We start from the raw sequence: 23,303 nt of genomic DNA, 5'->3' as shown, positions 1-23,303 counted from the left end.
CTATTTTTGTAGATAGGTTGTTTTTATAACCTGGACCCAAACTCATAACCTTCTGGTCATAAAGGAGCAACTTTACCATTGCTACCAAGGCTCTCCCTCAAAACATTTAAAAAAATTAAAAAAAAAAAGACAATTCAAATAAGTGGGTGGGCCATAGTAGCAATGTCAGGGTTGTTTCTTTCATAACTAGATGGTTAGCCTCTTTGCAAAAAAGCAAAACAAGGTTGCATACAAAAAGGATCCTCCCCCAAAAGAAGGATGCATACAAAAAGGATCCAACATCTGGTCAAAATGTTTTCTTCTTGGCCCTAGAATTTACTCTTGACTAGCATATCCTTACAGTTAATGTACCACATGGAACACAGCAGACATTCACGAGAATATACATATACAACCGTGACATGCATGCATGAGCATAATAGCAAATTGTTGAGAGTAAGAATAATAATAAAAAATATAAGTTAATCCTCTATCTACTAGCTTATAGTGGTTAACAATTCCGCACAAATAAATGAAAAAATATTTTCAATGATATTGAAATTTATCAACATAATGTCAAACTTGTCAGTTTTTCCAAGAAAAAGAAAGAAGCATTTATGATAAAATTTTGTTAGTGTGGAACCTAGGCATGGCTTTTCCTTCACCTTTTAATCTCTAGTACTCCATTGCCCATGCTTAATCAAACAAGAAAAAAAGTAACACATTTGTCATGTAGATGACTGGCAAGAAGAAAATACTAGTACCTGTGATCTTAATTTAATAATTTCTTGACTAAGGCTTTCATTTGTTCTCTTAGCATCATCCACAACCATTTTCGGAGAGGTAAGTCCACCTAGAGTGGGCGTTGGGGTTGTTGAACGAGGTGGACTTGGGCGTCTTGATATTGGTGATGTAGCCCGAGATACAATTCTGGATCCAGGAACAGAAGCAGAGAAGAATTTCTTGGATGACCCAAATACTGGATTAAATGATTTAGAGATGTTAAGAGCCCCCCACTGGGAACTTCCATTAGGAATAGGTGACACACGACTACTATTGAATTCTAGTTTCTTATTTCTCTTGGAAGAACGACTTTCTCCTTGCTTCAGGGACTCCATTGAGGAAAATCTAGCAAGATGAGGACGAGATCTAGAATCTGGCTTCTCATCTTTTTCAATTAGTTCATTAAACCCCTGATTAATGCTTCCTCTTCTACTCACAGAAGACTGAGATAAAGCATCGTTTTCAATGGCTTTCTTTAGTTTGCTGAAACAATTATCACAAACCCGGTAAGGTTTATTCGGGTTTGGTGCCATAGAGGCCTTCAGCGATTTCCTGCTGCTGCATGAATGACAAAAAACAAATCCACAATTATAACAGTTATGCCGTTTCCTTTTGAAATTAAATGGCACGCGGCAACCAGAACACATAGACCGATCAACCCCAGAGACCCACTTATGCAGGCAGATAGCTGCAGTAAAATTTGTACCACAAGCAATGCTTTTGACTTGTTTGTCTTTCAGAGACTCTACTAAAGTGGGTGAACTTTTGTCATCTGTATCACCATGACCCAGTCGACCATTTGCTCCCTTTCCCCATGTGTAGACCTCAGTTCTTGAAGTTAAAACAGCAACATGGTAGGCACCACAAGCTATCTCCTCCACATAACTCTTGAGCCTTCCCTCAACACGAGTAGGCAGCTTTCCATCAGCATGAGGAATTCCTAACTGACCATAAACAGGACTACCCATTGTGTAGACATGGCCTGAAGTTGTAAGTGCAACAGTCAGGCTATGCCCACAAGCAACTCGACAAAAGGTGGGTTCAACTAGGGCAGCAACACAAGTGGGCACAAGTTTTGCTTCCCTGTCACCATGTCCAAGTCGATATTTATCCCCATCTCCCCATGTAAACAGCTTTCCAGAAGAGCAGTTGCTGGAACTTGAATTCCCAACCATGACTTCAACAACTGCAGCAGTATGCCAAACACCACAAGCTGCCCGTACAGTCCGGAGCCCCTTAAGTGACTCCACTTCCCTGGGTATGGAAACACTTCTCCGATCTCCATGACCCAAAACACCAAATGTTCCATCACCAAAAGTAAACAACTGCCCAGCAGAAGTCACAACAGCAGTATGCCAGGGCCCACATGAGATAGATGAAACATGTATACCCTCCAAAGGTCCATTCACCCTTTTTGGGACCCAGTGGCTGACTTCATTTCCATGCCCAAGAAGACCAAAATGGCCATCACCCCATGTATACAGATCACCTGAAAGAGTTACGGCACATGTATGGTACTCACCACATGCTACAAGTTCAATGTTTGTATGGCTGAGAGCATCAATGAGCTTTGGATGCAAAACATCAGAATCTACACCATGCCCCAGTCTGCCACGCGTTTCCTCTCCCCAGGAAAAAATCTCTCCTTGTTTGGTTACTAAAGCAGCATGTCGACCACCACAAGCAATATTCTGAACATCAAGAACAAGTGCAGATTCTAATGCTTTTGGCAGTGAAGAGTCCATTTTAACACCAGAACAACTTCCAATTTTGTAAGGTCCACCACCAAGAACACCATCCCCAGTACCTTCCCCCCAAATGAAAACATCCCCCAAGGCATCACCATCATCATGACCAGAACCCTGGCTTGATGAGCTCACAGCACTTGACAGGCTCACCCTAAAAGCATCTATCCCCATAGCTCTCATTTGACCATGTATGCTATCTGACCCTCCAGAGGATAAAGAATGGACAGAACCACTAGCAGAATCTGCAGGGAAATAACCCTTAGGAGGCACTGAATATAGCATTACTTCTGAAAATGGCTTATCCAGGCCACTTTTGGGAGGACTTTCATATGGACTATGAAGGCGAAGCTGATCAGCATCCTGAATTCAGAAACAAAGATCCTGTTACATTGTATTCCTAAGAGAAATGCTTCAATGTGCATTGGTTTCATATAAATGTGCTCGTGTGCATGTCTGAATGAAAACTTACTACATCTCCACAAGACAAACTGTTATACCTTCTGCAAGCTATCTCCACTACCAAATGGAGAATTCAAAGGAGAACTCCTTCGTGTGTATGTACGGGGACTATTAGCTTCAGATGAAATACCATCGCTCCTTGACTCCGTTCTCCATTTCCTTTGATGAGCTCGTGAAATTAGTGCCTTTAGACCGCTAAACCATACCTCAGCTTCATCTTTATCTTTGCAAATCTGGAATCAAAGGCATTTACCAAATCAGAGCAACGATAATCACAAGCATTAATCCATGAATTCTAGACCTCCAACCATCTCTATCCATGACCATATCTCATCTACCAAATCAGAAAGAAAGAATAAAATATATCTATTTGGAAATCACTTGAAAATAGTAGAAAAGAGAGGTATTCAAAGAGATCATTACTGTAACCAATGCACCTAACATTTGAGGGAAACGGTTAGCTAAAAAGATTCTTACCAGATCCAATGACCTGTCGTTGTATATAAGTGAAAAGGACTGGTACTCTTTCTCGGGCCGTGGATGCCTTTGAAAGATTGGCTGAAAAAATATCACAAAATGTGATAAAATTCAGAACCATCGACAAATGAGTTCATATCAGGAACAGTTTATTAGGAGTGCAGATAATAAATCTATAAATTGTTGTTGTTATGTCCAAATGTAACAAACAGTAGCTGTATATTTTTATTTGGCTTCTATTCAACTTAGCATTAATTGGATTCTAAATCAGCTTCCAGATTGGCCTTGTAAATGCACGTACAACTTCATCTTAAGGACTAACTGGAAATCCACGGGAAGCAAAAATGAGATCATGATTACAGCAAGTTCATTTCAAATACTGAACATTTGCACCATCAACATATGGGTACAAATGTCTTGGAACAATATCAACCAATGGCTAGTTCTAGTTGTAGCGTTTTTCTGGGATTTTTGAGCTCCACCCATCTCTACCATGACATCTGGAAAACATACCCACCCCAATATCACAAAAATATCTGTTTGACATCAATTATAATGTTTGTTTCATAGTTCCATATTCTTGCCTTGATATGTTCAGGAATGGATAGAAGGCAAGAAAGAGAAAAATGTTTTTCATGTTGTGCCCACTAGAGCCATAATATTATCATCTGCATCATGTCCATGATGAAAGTAAAGACCATCCTCCACATCAACCATAAAATAAAGACATATAAGGAGAAATTGAGCCTAGGGAACAAAGATTATCAACCGATCGAGTACATGCATATATACATATACTTACATTATGCATGGAGAAAGATTACAAGATTTTTACGTTGATAGTTCATGTCTGTTAGCATATTCTTATTCCTACATGGTCATACAAAAATAGGATCTTCCTTGTTTTTTCTTTATCTTTCAATCCCCCTGTCTCTGTGTTTTTTGGCATCTGTGTGTGTGTGTGTTGTTGAGAATACTTACTTTGGTGGGGGGGGGGGGGGGGGGGGGGGTGGCTCTGTTTAGTTGTGGAAAACAAGGTTTGTTTCCTGAATAGATATTCCAAAAAAACTGGAAATTTTGAAAGCATGTTCAAATGAGAAAAAAATTCAAATAGAAAACAGAAAAATCAATTTTCCAGATTTATGCTAACTGTTAGAAACATCTTTAGAATGTTTTCCATTGTTTTCTTCCCAAAAGTAAGGGGAGCTTTTTGCTTGTTTTCCAAGTAGAAACATGATACACCAACTCAACCAAAATCAATGTTAATTGTATTTATATTAACATCAATATGTAGAAAATATGAATAATAAAATTTACTAATAATAATATTGTAATATAGAAATATAAGCAGTATCAATAAATAGGAAAATTAATTAATGATAAATAATTTATAATACTATAATATTATAATTTCAAAAATGACTAATAATAAATCATCAAAATATTAATGACAATAATATCGATATTATAAAATTTTAATTTTAAAAAAGAATAAAAATTATAATTAATATCATTAATATTGTATTATCATGAATACTATATTGGTAATGTTAATCTTATAATATTATCAATCTGATCTATTCATAATTTTGATGCAATATTATTACTAATAATATTTTTATCATTAAAAGTATAAAATTATTGATATCATAAATATTGTACCCGAGGTGTAAAATTTATAAAAATAATATAATTATAAATAACAATAAATTGCAATATATAATAGTTGAAAACATGTTTTGTATATACAATTAGAACATTTTTTCATTTTTCAAGAAACATAGTTTTTCACATTTAACAATTGAACTCACTTTCAAATTTTCAGTAGAAAAAGAAAACTGGAGATGAAGTAAGAAACTGGAGATGGAAAATTGGAAAATGCTTTCCATAACTAAGCAACCTCTAGATGTTCACAAGGAAAAAAGTTCCTTATTACTTACTTTTCTCAAAAAAGGAAAAAAAAAATCCCCATTACACATTTGATGTTACAAGGGATTGGGGCAGCATTATGTTGGCTTATGGTCCTTCTGTGGGTGGTAGATGGCCTGCGTAGCCATGTTGGATAACGCAGAAAGAAGGAGAAATGAGAAAGGAGAAACCAATTCTTATTGATAATTATCTTTGTTAATACTTTAAAGTCAAATTTATTAACTATCTGAAGCCAGTTATTATTAATTATAATTCAGTAATAAGAATTTCAATGTAATTACTTGTTGATTATTATTTTTTTTAACTATACATATTATTAATTATTTAAGCCAAGGGTAAAAGTTCTGTTAACTTTATTATGATATTAGTTCTATTTATTATTTTATTAGTTCTATTATACAACAAATTCTTTTTGCTATTTTTTTGTAATATTAGTGTAATTACTTATTATTAGTTTAATATTAATTTATCATTGTTACCAGTCAAAAATTAATACAGTTAATAATATCATTAATAATGATAATGAGGATTAGTGGTTTGTGTAAATAACTATTACTAATTATTATTGTCTACGGATAATGCCCTATGATACTTGGTGATTGTATCATAGGGCAAAAAGGCATTATCCTTCTTTTCATTAGTGTTATTCTATTTATTCTTGTGTTGTTAGCTTTATTACATTTATATTTCAAAGAAATTTTAACTGATGCTTGTATTAAGGGAAAAAGATTAAACTAATTTAGAAAAAGCATGCCACATTACATTTTTTGTCATTAGTGGGAATGACTAATAGAGCTGATTGGCAAGCTAGAATCCATGTAGTTGGCCCCACCTTGTAGAATTAAGACTTGGTGCATTGTTTTGTTGTTTCAAGGAAAGACTAGTGGCAAAGTGGAGCTTAACATAAAGTGTACTTTGTAACATGATAGGACCCTTGTTAGTCACATGTACCAGCAAAGAAATAGGAGGGAAGAAGCAGGGGCAGAATAGGATATTGGGAGAAGGGGAAAGTGTCAAAAACAGTTGAAGGGCAAAAAGGAGAAAAGCAGCCAAGGGAGCATGGCTGATAGCTGAGGCTGTTAGAGGGGAGTGTCGTTGGATAACAAACTATAAATACGAGAGGCTAGGAGAATATTGGGGAGAAGATCTTTGTGGGAATAGTGGCAGAGTGTGGACCTCTCGAAAGTCCATTTTTGCTTTTCAGCATAGGCTGTTTTCATATTGTATTTCTCTTGTTTAATTGAAGTAAGATAGACTCTCATCTGGAGCCTATCAATTGGTATCAGAGCATTTCGATCCTAATGGTGAACTTGACTGATCCAGTCGGTGATTTGGAGATGAGGGTGGAAGGCATTCAACTGGGAGATGATGCCATGAGGAGTGCGTTTCAAATGATGGAGAGACACCTAGCGAACTTGCTAGAGTAGTTCGCGAGGATGTGAGCGAGATGGGAAGAACAGGAGCGGGCGAGCAAGAGCAAGGGGAAGGACGGAGATCGGCCATCGAAATTCACCCAGGATTTCGAGGTGACGCTTGAAGTTGGAATGGGCCAAGGGGTGACGCTTGGAGTTGATGGATGATTGGGTGGAAGCTGGCGACAGGAGGTCCCTGGTAAGAGGTTGGAGATGCTCGTGTTTGAAGGAGATGACTTGGATAGTTGGGTTGTTCAGGCTTAGCGATACCTCCCTATAACCCAGCTGACAAAGGCAAAGAAACGAGAGTCCCCGACTCTAGGTTTTGAAGGTGGGGCCATTTTGTGGTCCCAGTGGGAGTGAAGGAGACGAAGAGAGATTCGTGTGGGTAAGAAAGCAAACTTGAAAGATGAAGCCATAAGGCGCTGCCATCACGTCTCTGCTCAAGCAATGGCGAAGAAGGGGAAGGCGAAGAAGAAAAAGCCGGTGACTAGACAACCATAAGGTGACGGCAAAAGCGTCAAGAAGAAATGCAGGAAGAAGAAGAAGCTTCAGAAATACCAAGCTCCAATCCCAACCAAAGACACCGCGATGCCAATTCAATCCAATTCGGATGCCGACAATGATTCCTCCTCCGGTGAGACCAAGCCCGAGAAGATCCAGAAACTTCTCAAGCCCTACACCAAGTACCAGCGGATTAACTTCCTTGTCGTCACCGCCGTGCCCGACGCCTTCCTCTTCACTCGCCTCCGTGATGCCGCGGATCGCAACATATCTTGTTGCAAGCTCGTCGTCTATGGCCTCGCGTGGGACACGACACGAGAAACCTTAGTCTTTGCCTTCGAGTCATACGGCGAGATTGAGGACTGCAGCATCATCTTCGATCGGGTCATGGGCAAGACCAAGGGCTACAGCTTCGTCTAGTTTAAGACGAGACGGGAAGTGGCCAAGGCATTGAAGCAACCGAGGAAGAAGATCGAGAATCTGATGTCAAGGACGACGGATCTGGTAACGTCCAAGGAGGGCATCTTACCGATGATTGGGGCACCATCAAGGGTCCAGCCATCTCCTAACACTTTTGATGAGGTGTTCCAGTGCATATTTGACTATATAGAACCTCAAGTTAAACCTGATTTTGTCGTCCCTGTTGCCCGATATCATGGCTCTCGTCTTGCGTCAAGTCCTTCACCTTCACCATTTTAGCAGACTGGACTACATAATGGTCTAAGAGCACAGAAAGTTGCACACATGTCTTCTGGGTCCACTTTGGGTGCTGCTATTGTAGGAGCAGAGAATAATCTTGAAAGTGAGGCACACAAAAATAAGGAAGACTTGAAAACAAAACTGAAGGAGTTGCTTCGAGAGAGGTCTGGCGTTTCTGAAAATTTCGAGGAAGACAAGGGCAAATTAGGAGAGCTAGGATGGAAAGAGAGATATTATGAAGAAAAATTTTGTGTCAAAACTCTCGAGGAGCTTGAGATGATATAGAAAGATGTTGTTTTGAGGTACACAGAAGACCTATGTTGGGTTATGAACTACTATTATGAAGGGGTTTGTTCTTGGCAATGGTTTTATCCTTATCACTATGTGCCATTTGCTTCTGATCTTAAAAATCTGGGCCAACAAAAATATGGAAAACTGGTAATTTGGTGGAGTCTCACCTTGAGGACAAGGTGAGTTTCATGGGTGGAAGTAATGATATTGTTAGTCACATGTACCAGCAAAGAAATAGGAGGGAAGAAGCAGGGGCAGAATAGGATATTGGGAGAGGGGGAAAGTGACAAAAACAGTTGAAGGGCAAAAAAGGGAAGAGCAGCCAAGGGAGCATGGCTGATAGCTGAGGCCGTTGGAGGGGAGTGTCGCTGTATAACAAACTATAAATAAGAGAGGCTAGGAGAATATTGGGGAGAAGATCTTTGTGGGAATAGTGGGAGAGTGTGGACCTCTCGAAAGTCCATTTTTGCTTTTCAGCATAGGCTGTTTTCATGTTATATTTCTCTTGTTTAATTGAAGTAAGATAGACTCTCATCTGGAGCCTATCATAACAATTGAATGTTTAGCTACTTAGAGGGACAATATGTAAATTATAGATGTGCTAGTGTATTTAGCCACAAATATATCGCAATTATGTTACTCTTGGTTATAATAAAATGAGAAATTAGCAATGAAGTCTTTTATAATTGAAGCAAAATGATCTACCTGGGACTGGCCAAACCATACTTGAGAAATTAGAAGAAAGTTCTTATTCTATAAGATTTCCACAATCAATCAGACTTGATAAGTAAAATTACTCATACTAGGTATATATCAAGGAAAAGAGCAACAAAATCTTGATTGATGGGGTAGCGATAGAATGTTGCATTGCTAAGGAATGATAAACCTGTGATAGAATGCCATATGGCTAAGGAACAATTTATAGAAGGACTCTTGCTTAAATGCAATATTGAGATGGATATCATAAAACAACAATATAAGATTAGGAATGAATGAATGAATTCAAAGAAAGTTAAAAGTTAGCACCTATTGGTGACAAATACACAGCACATTAACTTAAGATTGTGCAGCTATGTAAAGAAAGATCAAAAATAGGTTTCTGTTTTACTCCTCTTCTACATGATGCCAAGTTGCCAACCCCTCCGTATACTTTATAGTAATTATCTCTTACAATTCCAAAAGACAAATAAATACATTAAAACAAAAAAGATACTCAAGAGAAATGGATAATTCTAATATGATTTGCACTTGCAATCTCAAACTACTAGGAACCATTGGAAAACCTGCGCATCAATGAGCATTCACTAAGATTTTTTACTTTCTAATTTGCGGGGAAGGTAGTATTCACCATCCCTTTCTTAGGCTTTGAGCAGTAAGGAGAATCAACTATAGTAACACTCACAAAAACAATATTACAAATTAAAATCAAACTTAGGAAAGTTACTAAGCCTCTTACATTTGTTTAACAAGTGTTAAGAAAGTACTTAAAAGAGGATGCTTTCTTCACACCAAGAAACTTACAGTGCGCTGTCCAGAGATAATTCTGGATACATGACTTAGTTTGAGGTGTTTCTCCTCTTTCCCCGAGAACCATATTAATACAGATTCATCCTGAAACCAATAACATCACTGATTCTTAAAACCTTTAGTAGTGAGATCCCACTTTTAGTAGCATACAATTCAAGGAACTGAATATTTTAGAATACCATATTCATATAACTAACGAACAACAATATGCACCAGCAGTGCAGAAGCAACAGTATTAACAACCTATATGTTGTTAGCAAATGATCAGACGTAGAGAAAGCACATACTTAAAAAAAACCTTACATTTGCCAGCCGAAAGGGACAAGGCTTAGGCTTCCCTCTTCTTCCATACTTAACCAAGCAAGCCCCTTTCTTAAGAGCTGTAATGGCCTGTCACAAAGACCATCAGATATACTAAGTAAGCAAGCTAAATACAAATCTAGCTTTACTACTCTAGGTTAAGTGATGACTTGCAGTAGAAGGTTAATGAAGTTGGTAAAAAGTTCAAAAGGTGGTAAAACATCTATTTAGATGATGGTGACAATGTGGAAGTCTAACTAGATGTGGATAAAAATTTCAAAAATTAGTAAAATTCCTACTTAGATGATTGTAACAATTGGGGAAGTCACAAGGACCAAAGAATCAATCGGGAGGATTTTCAATGTAACAATTCTAATGTCCTCCCAAATAGTCATGCAGGTGACGGAATACATATATAGTGGACTTGGCACCAAGTGACAACTAATATTTTTTATTTATGTTACGGTGTAGTAATACCCAATTACAAATCTCCATCCTGGTTCTGGACACAGATATTTCAAATGTAAGCAAAAGATTGTATCATGTCCTACTATGGATGATTACTTTGTTGAACTAATATTTGCCCCAGCACATATTTATCATGTTCCCACAAATATATGAACAGAGCTACAAGACAATGCCCTTTGTACAAAAATAGTTACATGGTTAAGAATGCACCCCTTCCTCAACATTCTAAAATCTTCAAGAACACAACTAGAAACAAATAAATATAGAAATACTGCATTTTTTTGGTCCATAACCACATACTGCACAGACAATTGAACAGCATAAACCTTTGACCCCAACTACTAGTCTTTTCCAATATTTTTAACCTCTACTCTGTTCCAAATTGGGTCTACGGATCTTCCTGCTACCATCGGTAACTCTTGCCTGGAAATTTGCTGCATGTAAAGGTTTCCTATCATGGCACCAAACAACAGATTTGATGCATTTTAACAAAATAGTGAATATCTGAAGAGAAAGTAAAGCCAAATTCCAATGGTAAGATAGTGTGTCCAATTAAAAAATAATAGTAAGAAAAATGTTTATTTTTTATTTTTGCTTTTGAAAGAACAAATTAGTAACAAATAAGAAGTTGAGTACTTATTGGATTACATTTGGAATTAACCACATTAGACATGGAAAATCAAAGGTATACACAGATAATTATCAATAGAAATATTTTACACAAAACAGAATAACTTAAGTAACTCTAAATCAATCTAATGGGATCAACAAGCCTAAACCAACCATGTAGGGTTATCTACATGAATTTTGACTTGCCAATCATTTCTATCCATGGCTTTATCTTTAGTGAGGCCCTCATAACTCATATCATACCTAAGAGTTACCCATCAAGTTTTCTTAGTTTTCCTCGTCCCATTCCATCCACTTTCCTTACATGAGCCTCTAGTATTTTTCTTATCACATGACCAAACTATCTTAATCGTATCTCACACATCTTATCTTCAATGATGGGATCAAAGCAACTTGTCAAATTATATGGAGGCACCTCATGGATGGACAAATTCCCAGATTCAGATAACACCTTACACCACCAAGTTTTTAGCTTTTTCCTTTTTTTTTTGGGCCCTGTAATCTTTCACGTTTACTTTTCAAATGTGCAAAGAACAATAGGCTTTAAAAAATTTGTTATTTTATGGGCTTAAAATTAGTAGTTGGCCTATGGAATTTCTTTTTCCCAAAAATAGAATTTCTCCGACCGTCGTCGAGCAGTTTTTGGATGGAAAACAAACCTCCACAGAAGGTAATTTTGTGGTAATTTTAATGTGGTCAATTTCCCCTCTTTTCCAAACAGTCTTATGACAGCACCCAGTCATTCCTGAACTTAGGACCTGCATTAAATGGACTGTTCTATTCTCTCTTAGGGCCCGTGTCTACTAGATATGACAAGGGCAAGCCTACGGCATATGTTTCCAAACACATGTACCCAAATTGGACACTTATCCTTTAAATTTTAACAAAATTTGAAAAAATGAAGCTTAATTTGACATTAAAGAAAATTTTTCAAAACTCTCACATGAATAAAACATAGAAATCTCATCTTCCCATTTATTAGAAATCTTATCTTTTTCAATTTTATATATGCACACAATACATTTAATTGTTCACAAGGTGTCCTTGTACCCTCATCCAAATTAAGTGTAACACAGCGGCAAATGGTTTAAGTTGTTAGTGAATCAAGTATTGTGTATGTGTGTAATAAGCATCATTGTTGGCTTGTCTCAGGTGTTGAGGATTAAAGAACAAGAAGAATAAAGGGACATGGCGGGAGGAAAATTCAAAGGCGAAAATTAAAGTCAACAATTGTGGGCTTGATGTGGTAAATGGCAAGAATCGCAAGATTGAAAAGTCAACAAGTCCAACAACAACAACAACATATCCAACCTTTATCCCACTATGTGGGGTCGGCTACATGAATTTTAGACTTCCATGTATTTCTATCTTTTGTCATATCTTCATTGAGATCCATACACTTCATATCAAACTTTAATGTCTCCCTCAAAGTCTTCTTAGGTCTGCCTCTACCTCTTTTTTTGATTAATTGTTCCATTTCATCAACTCTCCTCACAGGAGCGTCTCTTGGTCCCCTTCTCACATGACCAAACCATCTTAGTCTAGTCTCTCTCATCTTCTCCTCTATTGGCACTACTCCTATCTTATTACGAATAACTTCATTTCTAATTTTATCTTTTCTTGTATGGCCGCACATCCATCTTAACATCCTCATCTCCGCTACACTCGTCTTTTGCTCATGTTGGTATTTGACTGCCCAACATTCTGAGTCGTACAACAAAACTGGTCTTATAACTGTTCTATAGAATTTTCCTTTCAATTTTAATGGGATTTTATCATCACATAACACCCCCGATGCATTTCTCCATTTTAGCCAACCTGCCTTAATTCTATGTGTGACATCCTCGTGAATTTCTCCATCTTTTTGAATTACTGATCCCAAATATTGAAAATGGTATTTTCTTGTAAGATTTGGTCTTCCAATTTTATTATAACATCATCCACTCTTGCATTCTTATTAAATTTACATTCCATATATTTTGTTTTCTTTCTGCTTAATTTAAATCCCTTAGATTCTAAATTGTTTCTCTATAACTCAAGCTTAGTGTTCACTCCTTCTTTTGTTTCATCCACCAATACTATGTCGTCTGCAAATAGCATACACCATGACACCTCTGTCTGAATATCTTTAGTGAGTTCATCCATTACTAAAGTAAATAAGTATGGACTTAGTGCAAAACCTTGATGCAATCCTATTGTAATTTTAAACGGTTCAGTATCCCCTCCGCATGTTCTGACCCTTGTCTCTACACCATGATACATGTCCTTAAGGGCTTGTATATAGGCTATTCAGACTCCTTTCTTCTTTAAAACCCTCCATAATACTTCTCTAGGGACCCTATCATAAGCCTTTTCTAGATCTATAAATACCATATGTAGGTCCTTCTGATGATCCTGATACCTTTCCATTAGGCACCTCAGTAGGTATATAGCTTCCATTGTTGACCTACCGGGCATGAAACCAAACTGATTTTTTGAGACCTCTGTTTATTTTCTGAGCCTCTGCTCTATTACTCTCTCCTAGAGTTTCATGGTATGGCTCATTAACTTAATTCCTCTGTAATTTTCACAGTTTTGAACATCTCATTTGTTCTTATATATAGGGACCAAAGTACTCTTCCTCCACTCATCTGGCATCTTTTTTTATTTAAGAATCGCGTTAAATAATTTCGTTAGCTAGAAGATACCCTCTTCTCCCATGCATTTCCATGCTTCTATTAGTATATTATCCGGTCCCACCGCCTTATGATTTTTCATCTTTTTTAATACTTGCCTTATTTCATTTGGATTTATGCGTTGATAAAATGTATAGCTCACGTTCCCTTCGGAGTTACTAAGATGTCCCAATCTAACTCTTGTGTCGCCATCATCATTGAATAATTTTGTGAAATACTCCTTCCATCTCTCCTTAATCACTCCCTCATTCACTAATACATTTTGATTTTCATCTTTTATGCACTTCACTTGATTTAAATCCCTTGTTTTTCTTTCTCTTGCTTTAGCTAATTTATATATATCCCTTTCTCCATCTTTTGTATCAAGTCGTTTATATAAATTCTCGTATGCTTTTGACCTTGCTTCACTAACAGTTTTTTTTGCTGCCTTTTTTTATTCTTTATAATTTTTTTGATTTTCTTCATTGTTGCACTGATATACAACCTTATAGCAATTTTTCTTATTTTTAATTTTCAATTGCACTTCTTCATTCCACCACCAAGACTCCTTAAGGTTAGGGGCTCTACCATTTGTCTCTCCAAGCACTACCTTTGCTGTGTTTCTCAGGGCATTAGCCATTTCTCTCCACATTTGGTTTGTCTGTCCTTCTCCATTCCATTCTCTTCTACCCCTTAATTTTTCTTTGAAGATTAGTTGTTTCTCCCCTTTTAAATCCCACCATCTGATTCTTGGATTTTGTTTTATATGATTTTTTCTCTTCCAATTTCTTACTTGGACGTCAAGTACTAGAAGTCTATGTTTAGTAGTCAAACACTCTCCCGGTATCACCTTACAATCCCTACAACATACCCGGTCCTCTTGTCTCATGAGGAAGTAATCTATTTGGGTGCTTGATGTGACATTTTTATATGTGATGTGGTAAATCAATTGTGGGCTTGATGTGGTAAATGAAATGTAAGCTAGATAAACCCTAAAGAAGCCTCCTTAATGTGAATTTCATTTGCTAGAAATCTGAAAAGGGTGTAGAACATTAAAATAAAGAGAAAAGGGGGAAAATAACCCATATAAATAGGAGAAAACAAAGCAAGAAGGCAGCAGCAAATTCGGAGACAATGGACAAATAAGAGGAACTCCCAGCAGTTAGGTCAGCTTCTCATCTTGATGTTTTTCAAATTCTTGGGTTGTGCAAGCAATAGGAACCAATACATAGCTGATTTTCACCTATAAACCCTATTACCCCTGTTTTGGAACCTAAAATCTTGATAAATCTTCATGTATGACAACTTGTGGATTGGAACGGGAGGCTAAGGAAGAGTAGAAGGGAAAGGAGAAGAGCTCGAGGCAAGTTCTAATCCCTGGTTGCAGTTCAAAAGCTTTGATTTCCCTCATTTTATAACTGAAATTTTAAAGAAAAACCCTGCTAAAGGGTTCGAAGTAAAACTGCGAGGAATTGTTCGATAAAATAACTTTTAATCCTCTTCCAAGTGCTTCAAATAGGGTTTATTCACCTTAACTTTCTTGGGAATGACGTGTTTTTGGCTGGGGTTGAGGACTTGGCAGGGTTTTGAGCCACTTTACCAAGGTTTCGAGTGAGAGAAACAGGATTTCAGGGAAGGGAAGACTGCTGCCAGTCGACAGCTATCTTGCAAGCTGTCAACAGTTGCTGCCCCCTTGTTCTTTTTGTGTAAAAATGCCTCTTTTCCTTTTCCGAACTCGAATTCCCTATACATGGATGAAACTTGTGCGTGAAAAATATATTTTGAAAAGGGTTGTGAGTGGCTTGATGCATATAATTAATAGAGTGTTGAAGCATGGTTTGCATCATGGTTATCATTTTCATATGCATGAAAATGATTTTGGGAAAAAGATGTATGAGGTGGAAAGCCTGCTGCAGACGGGATCCACTGAGATATATCCTATACAACTACGGCTGGCACACTTGGGTGGGCTGATGAGTCTACCTTGAGGCATACTTGGGTTGACGAACTCGAGGGTTCTTGCTTATGGTTGTGGGGATGGTGGAGTGGGAGAAAGTGTACCCGGATTTTTCTCTTATACATGAATATCTTATAAAGCACGCCATAGGTACAAGTATATGTTTGATTGCATGACATGGCATGGTGAGCACGCATGTGGTTGCCCGATTATTCTTGTCCTGTTATAGATGGGTATGGGATGTTCCTTGCTTTCTTTTATTCTGTATTGATTTGACTTTATTACTCCCGTTGCCTATTCTTTCTTATGCACTTGCTAGGCTGGGTAGCTCACTTTTGTTTACATCATTCCAGACAAAGGGAAGGCTAAAGAAGAGGGTAAGCCTAGTAGTGTCTGAGTTGGGTGCTAGATGTGTATAGAGCGGTTCCAGCTAGAAGATCTTTGGGGAGTGAGGCTGTATGTGTAATAGTGGACATTTTGTACCATGTCTTTTGTATTTATATAAAGTTGTGACCCGGTTGTCTATATTCTTTTAGGAGGTGTTGTACCACTTTGGGATGTGGATTATGCTTAGTGTTAAGAGTTGTCATGCGCCCTCCTAAGTCTTCAGCAGGTGCCATTCTTGTTGATACTTACCCTTGCTTTCCCTTGGCCGGGGTTTCTAAGGGTAAGGTCGTCATGTTAAGAGTTTAAAGAAGTTTGGCATCTGGACACACTGGCAGCTGGTATTCATACTTGAGAAAATGTTCCATGGCTATGGGCTTCCTAATCTTGTTAGGATAAACAAGAAACTAACAACCTGTGCTGCTATATGTATGTTTACTAGAAGAATGGCCTGCATACGCTACAAAGCACGAACACTTTGAAGAAGGTACAGTATCATGATGTTGCTGTACTCATGAAACACTTTTAGATACGTATCAAACAATAGTAAAATGTATTCTACCCAGAAGTCCGCGGATACTTCTCAGGCAAGAGGGTTGTTGTGAGGAAATGTAGGGCTACTTAAGAACAGATCATAAACTAGTTAGGGAAAAAAATATAGGAATTTTTTGATTTAATTATGAATAGAGTACCAAAATAGACTGCTAGAGCTTTTCTCCTCACTTCTTTCTTGGTAAAAAGGGTGCACCTAGTGCACGAGCCTTCGCAGTCAGGGGAGGGTCACTTCTGTGTGCAGCCTTACCTTGCTTTTTTTCAAAGACAACGTTAATATTGCTATCAAGGCTCCCTCTTTTGCTTCTTTCTTGGTAACAAAGTAATTTCTCTCTCTTTATAAGTTGTAATAAAGTAAATTCTTGCTATTATCATGATATAGTAAAGCATAAATGTAAATGTATTTTAAAAAAAAGATACAATATTGTCTTCATATGTGCATATAAAATAGATAAATGCCCTAATAATTCTGAAAATTGATATATATGTGTCCCGCTTATGTTGTATCTGGATACCATGTCCATATGCATACATCCTGTTATATAAATACACACATATATGCTCATATGCCATTCATGCTATGTACAACAGCAATCACAGGCCTTAATAATCTCACTAGGTAGGTTAGGTACATGAATCCGAGAGAGAGAGAGAGAGGTGCATCAGCAATGCACAAGGCACCCCCCCCCCCCCACCCCACTTCAAAAAAAAAAAAAAAAAAACACTTTGCAATGGCTTAGGGGAGGGCCGTATTGGTACACAACTTTCCCTTGCTTTTTCTACAAAGAATCTGTTCCCACAACTCGAACCCATGACCTTCCATCCCAAAGGATTCTAGAGGTGAATCCTAAAAATATTGCATTTATTTAGCAAAAAAAAAAAAAATTCTTTTCTTTCTAATCTTATATACTTCAATTCTTGCTATTTAATTACAGCATAAATCTGGCATCATTAAATTAGACTTCAGTTTTCCCAAATGCAGCTTACAAGAATCTGCCAAATCATCCATTTTCAAAATCACAATCTAAAAAGAGCAGCAACTTAACTACTAACTTCTTCCATTGTACAAGTACACAACTGACAATAGAATTCAACATATAGAAACCCTTGCAGCTAACAATAAATGTGACATTCTCCTCTCTATTGAAGCTATCCAGATACTTGATGAATTATGCAACAAAACAACACATGGCAAGATGACAATTGTCATAAGCAAATCATCATGCTTATCTTGATTGCACGCATATTCGGAAATTAAGCCTTTAACTGAAACTTAAAAAAATGAATTTCATACCTAAATCTACTCCACATAGAATTCTTTGGACTCAGCCATGGGAACACTACATTTCCATGCCAGCTAAGTTGCTTAACCAAACAAAAAACTTAACGAAAAGATAAGTAAGGACATTTTATTTGTTTGTCAACCACCTTGTGCAAAATGTATTCCCTAAATCTCCTCCAAGCTATCTCAACTCCATGCTCTATCGGACAAACTCAAGTAAACTCCTTTTTGAAGACCCAAAACAACACTCCTCAATTCTTATATAAGCAAATAAACACAAATGTATCTTGATGTTTTCTTCCACATGAAAACCTGGAGATGTTGCACTAGTATGTCAACCGAATACTATATTCTACACGTTGAGATAATTGCCAACACTAACTCTAGTCTCTAACTCCACTCAGCTTCTCCTTGCCATATGGTCCATCGACAACATGAAACATCAAGTCAAAAAATGTTCTTCAGTCCATCAAATAATAGAAAGCTAACATGCAACCCATGCACTAAGTGAAAGACACTGGAATGCCCTTTATTTGAGGTGATGATAATGATACCATCATTAATACTCCAACTTGATCCAAATATTCTACTCCACTACTCAAGTAGTCACCCAAATGGCACAAGCGTACTCAGTTGCCAGTGGGAACATCTTGCAAAATGTGGCTCCCAAGCCTAGTATCCTCCAATGGCTTCACCGCACATACATGACAGCAATTAAATTCCTGTCATCAACACCTTTCTCCCTAATACAATGTGAACGATGCAACTTAAAACTCTGAGCCTCCCCAACAAATTGAGAGACTTATTGAATGGTATCAACTTCCATATTAGCACCAACTATATTCATCATTTGTAGTCAACAATCAGTTCTGTTAGTTTGAAACATGGTACCTCCTGCAAATGCCTAATACCAGTAGCACAATTGAAATGTGCCCTTGGCAACCTTGAACTCAAGTGCCTTCTCAGCAAAGCTTGACTCACTTGATATGAATGCCTATCTCTTGACACACAAATATATACTCTCATGTGAACAGAAGTTGCTCTAAACTCTTTTACATGGACTCAACAATGAGTATGGTATTAGATGTCAATGGGCTTCCAAACATCAAATCCCCGTACACCTATAATCTTGGGATACTTAAAGATGTACTCAAAGGATGGGTAAAAATATGTGAAAATGTCGTGAATAATGACAATTATCAAGTAAGACAACAACTAAATATTAGAACCACTAGGTGAGATTAGTTATATAAATTCCACTTCGCCAATCATTTCTATCTATAACCATTTTTTTTTATAAGTCCATTACATCTCATTTCATATGAAGAGTAGTTTTTCAACAAGTTTCAAAGGATGGGTAAAAGTTTTTTTTTTTTTTTTTTATCTTTTAGAAAACTTCTTTCATTCCACCCACTCTCAATCGAACGTGTGACGTGTTAATTGGTCTTTGTCTCATATGTTTAAACCATCTTCAATGTGTCTCACACATCTTATCTACCACACAATGTGTATTTTAGAGCAGTCATATTCAAAATCATATCTTACTGAATTGTATAAACAACAATAGTATATCAAGCCTTAATCCCACTACGTGGGGTTAGCTACATAAATTCTTGTTCACCAATCATTTCTATCTAAACCCTTATTTTCTATAAGGCCTTTATAACTCATATCACATCTAAGAGTCTCCAACCAAGTTTTCTTTGGTCTTGGTCTTTCTCTAGCTCTTTTGCTGAAAACTCGTTTTGTTACATACACTCCACTAACAGTAACACCTCTATTAGTCTTCTTCTCACATGAACAAATCATCTTAATTGCGTCTCAAACATTTTATCTTCAAATAGAAGCCACTCTAACCTTATTACAAATAACCTCACATCTAGTTTTATATTTTCTTGTATGCACATCCATTATAACATTATCATCTGTATTCTGCTACTCATATTTTGCACATGATGGTTACTACTCGACATTCTATGGCATACAACAATAGTCTTATAGTTGTCTTATAAAATTTTCATTTTAGCTTTAATGGAATCTTACTAACACACATGTACCGCCAAATACACTCTTCCATTTTAACTATCTGAGTTAATTCTATGGGTAACATCTTCATAATCTCCCATCATTTTAGATGATTGATCCAAAATATCTGAACTGATATTTTCCTGAGATGACTTGAATTGTATAGTATTCTACAATAGACGACTTTATTATCTAGAATTAAATTCAAAATTAAATAGAACTTAGAGAAAAAATGAGATTAATATCTCTTAGTCCTGTTAAAATTAAAACTATCAAATATGAGTTTCTTCTCTTTAAAAATTACTAAATTTTAGAAAATTCAAGAGTTTATTTTGGTAATGATGCTATTATAACCCATCAGTGCCCCTATCATGTCCAAGGAACAAGGGCATGCAACAGGAATAGAAGAATCAGTGCAACAAGGCTTCAATGCTTCCATCCTTTTGACCTTTGCCTTGAGTTGGCAACAAGATGTGGAACACATTGGTTAAGGAAATTAATATTGATTGCATTCAATAATAAAAAATAAAAACATGAATTTTCTAAACACATTATATGCCTTATTTATAGGCAAAATCTAATCCTAACTATAACATGATTATGAATCCTATCCAAATCTTATCATAATTATAATTATCTAATCAAAATAAAAACAGAAAGATAAACCTGCCAAAAATAAAACAATATAACAAGATAAAACCTAATCTAAATATAATCAAAATAGGAAAGCTATCAATGTTCCTATCACTCCGTTTCTTTTTTTCTCTCGCCTTTATCTCATGTCCACAAAAAAATAGAATGTTCACCAAATGCAAAACTCAAGGCTTGCTGTGATGCAAGTAGCTGTTCTATACTTGGGAGTACAATGCGTAACAATGAAGCAGTTAACTTGGCACCAAACTGAGTTTTGACATTACACAACTTAGAACATGGTTGTATGTCCATCAAACAATTCTAAATGGGCATTGAACAATCATCCCAAGTGTCCTAATATTTAGTATTTTTTCTAAAACTAGAGATTATGTGCAATTGTCCATCAAAATCTTGTATGTCATCACTTAAACAAATTACAACCATATTACAAGCTTAAAGATGGAGTTAAAATTCAATTATAAAATACTAAAATAAAATTTTACATTTACAAGTCCTCCTTCCTTTAGATCTTTATAAATGCAGTTTTCTAATATATAATCAAACTTTATAATCACATACAATTCCAACTGTATAGATGTAAGTTACATTCACATAAACATACAAGAGAGAAAAGTAAAAGAATCACAGGTACCAATTTCTTTTAGAGTTACTGAATATCTATCATGCCATGCTTCTCAAACCATTATCTGCCAATGGTAATGAGATGCTAACAAATTAACACCTGGAATGTATCCAGATGAGTGAACAAGAACGAGATTAGAACTTTGAAGAGGGTAATCATTCTGATTCAAAGATTAACAATTACAGACAGCACCATTTGAGGAGAAGATAAAAGAAGAAAGAGACAGCATGGTTTAATCATCTGAAATAAAAAATAGTGAGCACAGCAACAAGTAACAGAATGGTGTGGTTTGCCAAAAGAATAAAAGTGGAAGGTGCAATGACAAATGCTTGCCCACAAAACTAGCAGATGGTTTGGCTCCAAAATGCAATGAAATTGGCCCAATAATCACAAGAAAAAGTGTCCAGTGGTCATGGCCACTGGCTTCACATGGAATCATCTTTCAACGGCATCTATCAATCCCCGGTTCAAGAGCATCACAGTTTTTGAGAGGTGGCCTAATTATGGGGAGATGACTAAACTAGTACCAGAATTTGTTTAATTCGAAATAATAGATCACCAGGTTTATAGCAATAACTCTTGTGGGCAAGGCAGTTTGGGGCCTTGTTATTGCAAGTGATGACGAGCTAATCTAGTTTGAGCTTATTCCATTTCTTTTAGAAAACATGTCACAGTACAGTCCCCTCAATCGCCACAAAAAGATTGGAGGGTTTCAATCTGCCAGTAATCATATTTGCTACAACTCTACAGTTTAGTAGGTTTATTTCATGTTGGAAACAGATATAGCCAACAACTCAACAACTCGACTATAAGATTCCCAAAAATCCGCGAACGATTTTACCTGCTCAATGTCCCTTTCAACGGAGCCAGCGGTTCTGTTAGCTTCAGAAGTCATCCTTTTTTGCGTCCGGAACATACAAAATCCTCACTTCCCCAAACGAAACAGAAAAGGTTCTAAACGGCAAGCCACATTCTCAAAACCCAGCCCCCCCATTCATCAAGCCCCCTCCCCCCACGAGCTTCACCCCAGACTCGAAGCGACAAACAAGCCCAAATTCGCAAGCTGAATCGCCAATTGGTGGCCGGAGATCGGCGCAATCATCACGATCTTCCCTCCGAATTGCAGCTAGGGCGAGCTCTTCAAAGGTTCCAAATGCTCCCGAGGACAAGACGAAACTTTACTGATTCCGATAGTTGACGGCCCCCTGAATAGAGAGTCGGAGTTGAGATCAGCAAAAACCGACAAGCTATAATCGAAGCGGAATGCTCGATCTGATTATAGTCAGTTGCAGAAGTGCAGAGGAGAGAGAGAGAGAAAGAGGAGAGAGAGAGGGAGAGGGGAGAGACGAGGGGTGGACTCGAAGAGCATAATCCTGTACAGTAAGTAATTTGACAAAATAAAAATAGGAAAAATGGGGAACTTTTTCTTTTTCTCAAAGCATTGAGAGTGTGATAAGTGATTGAAAGCAAGCACCGTTCCTTACAAGCGGTGATTGTGATTGAGTTTAGTTGCCGGGAGTAGAACAGTCAGCACAGCACATCAGTGTAGATTCCAAGACTTTCTATTTCTCATTAAATTATAATATTCAATTTGGAGCATTTCAAACTTGCACTTACCACTCCTCCCCAAAATCCAGTATTATTTGGGCATGTCAATAAACAATGACCCTAATTTAATGATTTCCACACAAGTTTTATCTCTTGCCACCTAATTTATAATTTTATTTCGGTATATAAACGACAACTAAAAGTCTTCGTAGTAAATAATATATAAAGAATTACATTAAAATTTTATAATTATCATAAAAATGTGAGCCACTAATTAAGATATTCTCGTGTACGTTAATTTAATTATTTATTATTTTAATTCATAAATAAGGGTTTATTTTACTATTTTTTTAACCTTTCTTTACTTCACTAATTATGGTCTGCTCCATCCATTCTCTTTGGTAAATTAGTTATTGTTT

General features: G+C 36.9%; 2 protein-coding genes across 3 annotated transcripts in view; one reads left to right on the top strand and one right to left on the bottom strand.

Annotated features, from left to right (window-relative positions):
- The window catches only part of LOC127788584 (PH, RCC1 and FYVE domains-containing protein 1-like), a 32,088-nt gene extending 9,383 nt beyond the window's left edge, over window positions 1-22,705 (bottom strand). Inside the window, exons 1-6 of one of the 2 annotated variants that reach the window (XM_052317047.1) lie at window positions 22,178-22,704; window positions 10,112-10,198; window positions 9,803-9,892; window positions 3,447-3,527; window positions 3,008-3,202; window positions 744-2,870 (exon numbers count right to left, since the gene is read on the bottom strand). In XM_052317047.1, the coding sequence (XP_052173007.1) occupies window positions 744-2,870; window positions 3,008-3,202; window positions 3,447-3,527; window positions 9,803-9,892; window positions 10,112-10,198; window positions 22,178-22,252 (2,655 nt within the window). In that variant the 5' untranslated portion in view covers window positions 22,253-22,704. Of the gene's footprint in view, window positions 1-743; window positions 2,871-3,007; window positions 3,203-3,446; window positions 3,528-9,802; window positions 9,893-10,111; window positions 10,199-22,177 lie in introns of both variants that reach the window. The other variant, XM_052317056.1, reaches the window with a different exon arrangement.
- Window positions 7,150-7,732, top strand: LOC127788603 (UBP1-associated proteins 1A-like). Its single transcript, XM_052317082.1, has one exon. It carries the CDS (start codon window positions 7,379-7,381, stop codon window positions 7,709-7,711), a length of 333 nt encoding a protein of 110 aa, XP_052173042.1. The 5' UTR covers window positions 7,150-7,378; the 3' UTR covers window positions 7,712-7,732.
- Window positions 22,706-23,303: the final 598 nt, after the last annotated feature.

Source organism: Diospyros lotus, chromosome 1, assembly GCF_014633365.1.
Source record: "Diospyros lotus cultivar Yz01 chromosome 1, ASM1463336v1, whole genome shotgun sequence".
NCBI lineage: Eukaryota > Viridiplantae > Streptophyta > Magnoliopsida > Ericales > Ebenaceae > Diospyros > Diospyros lotus.
This window is presented reverse-complemented; position numbering and strand designations above follow the sequence as displayed.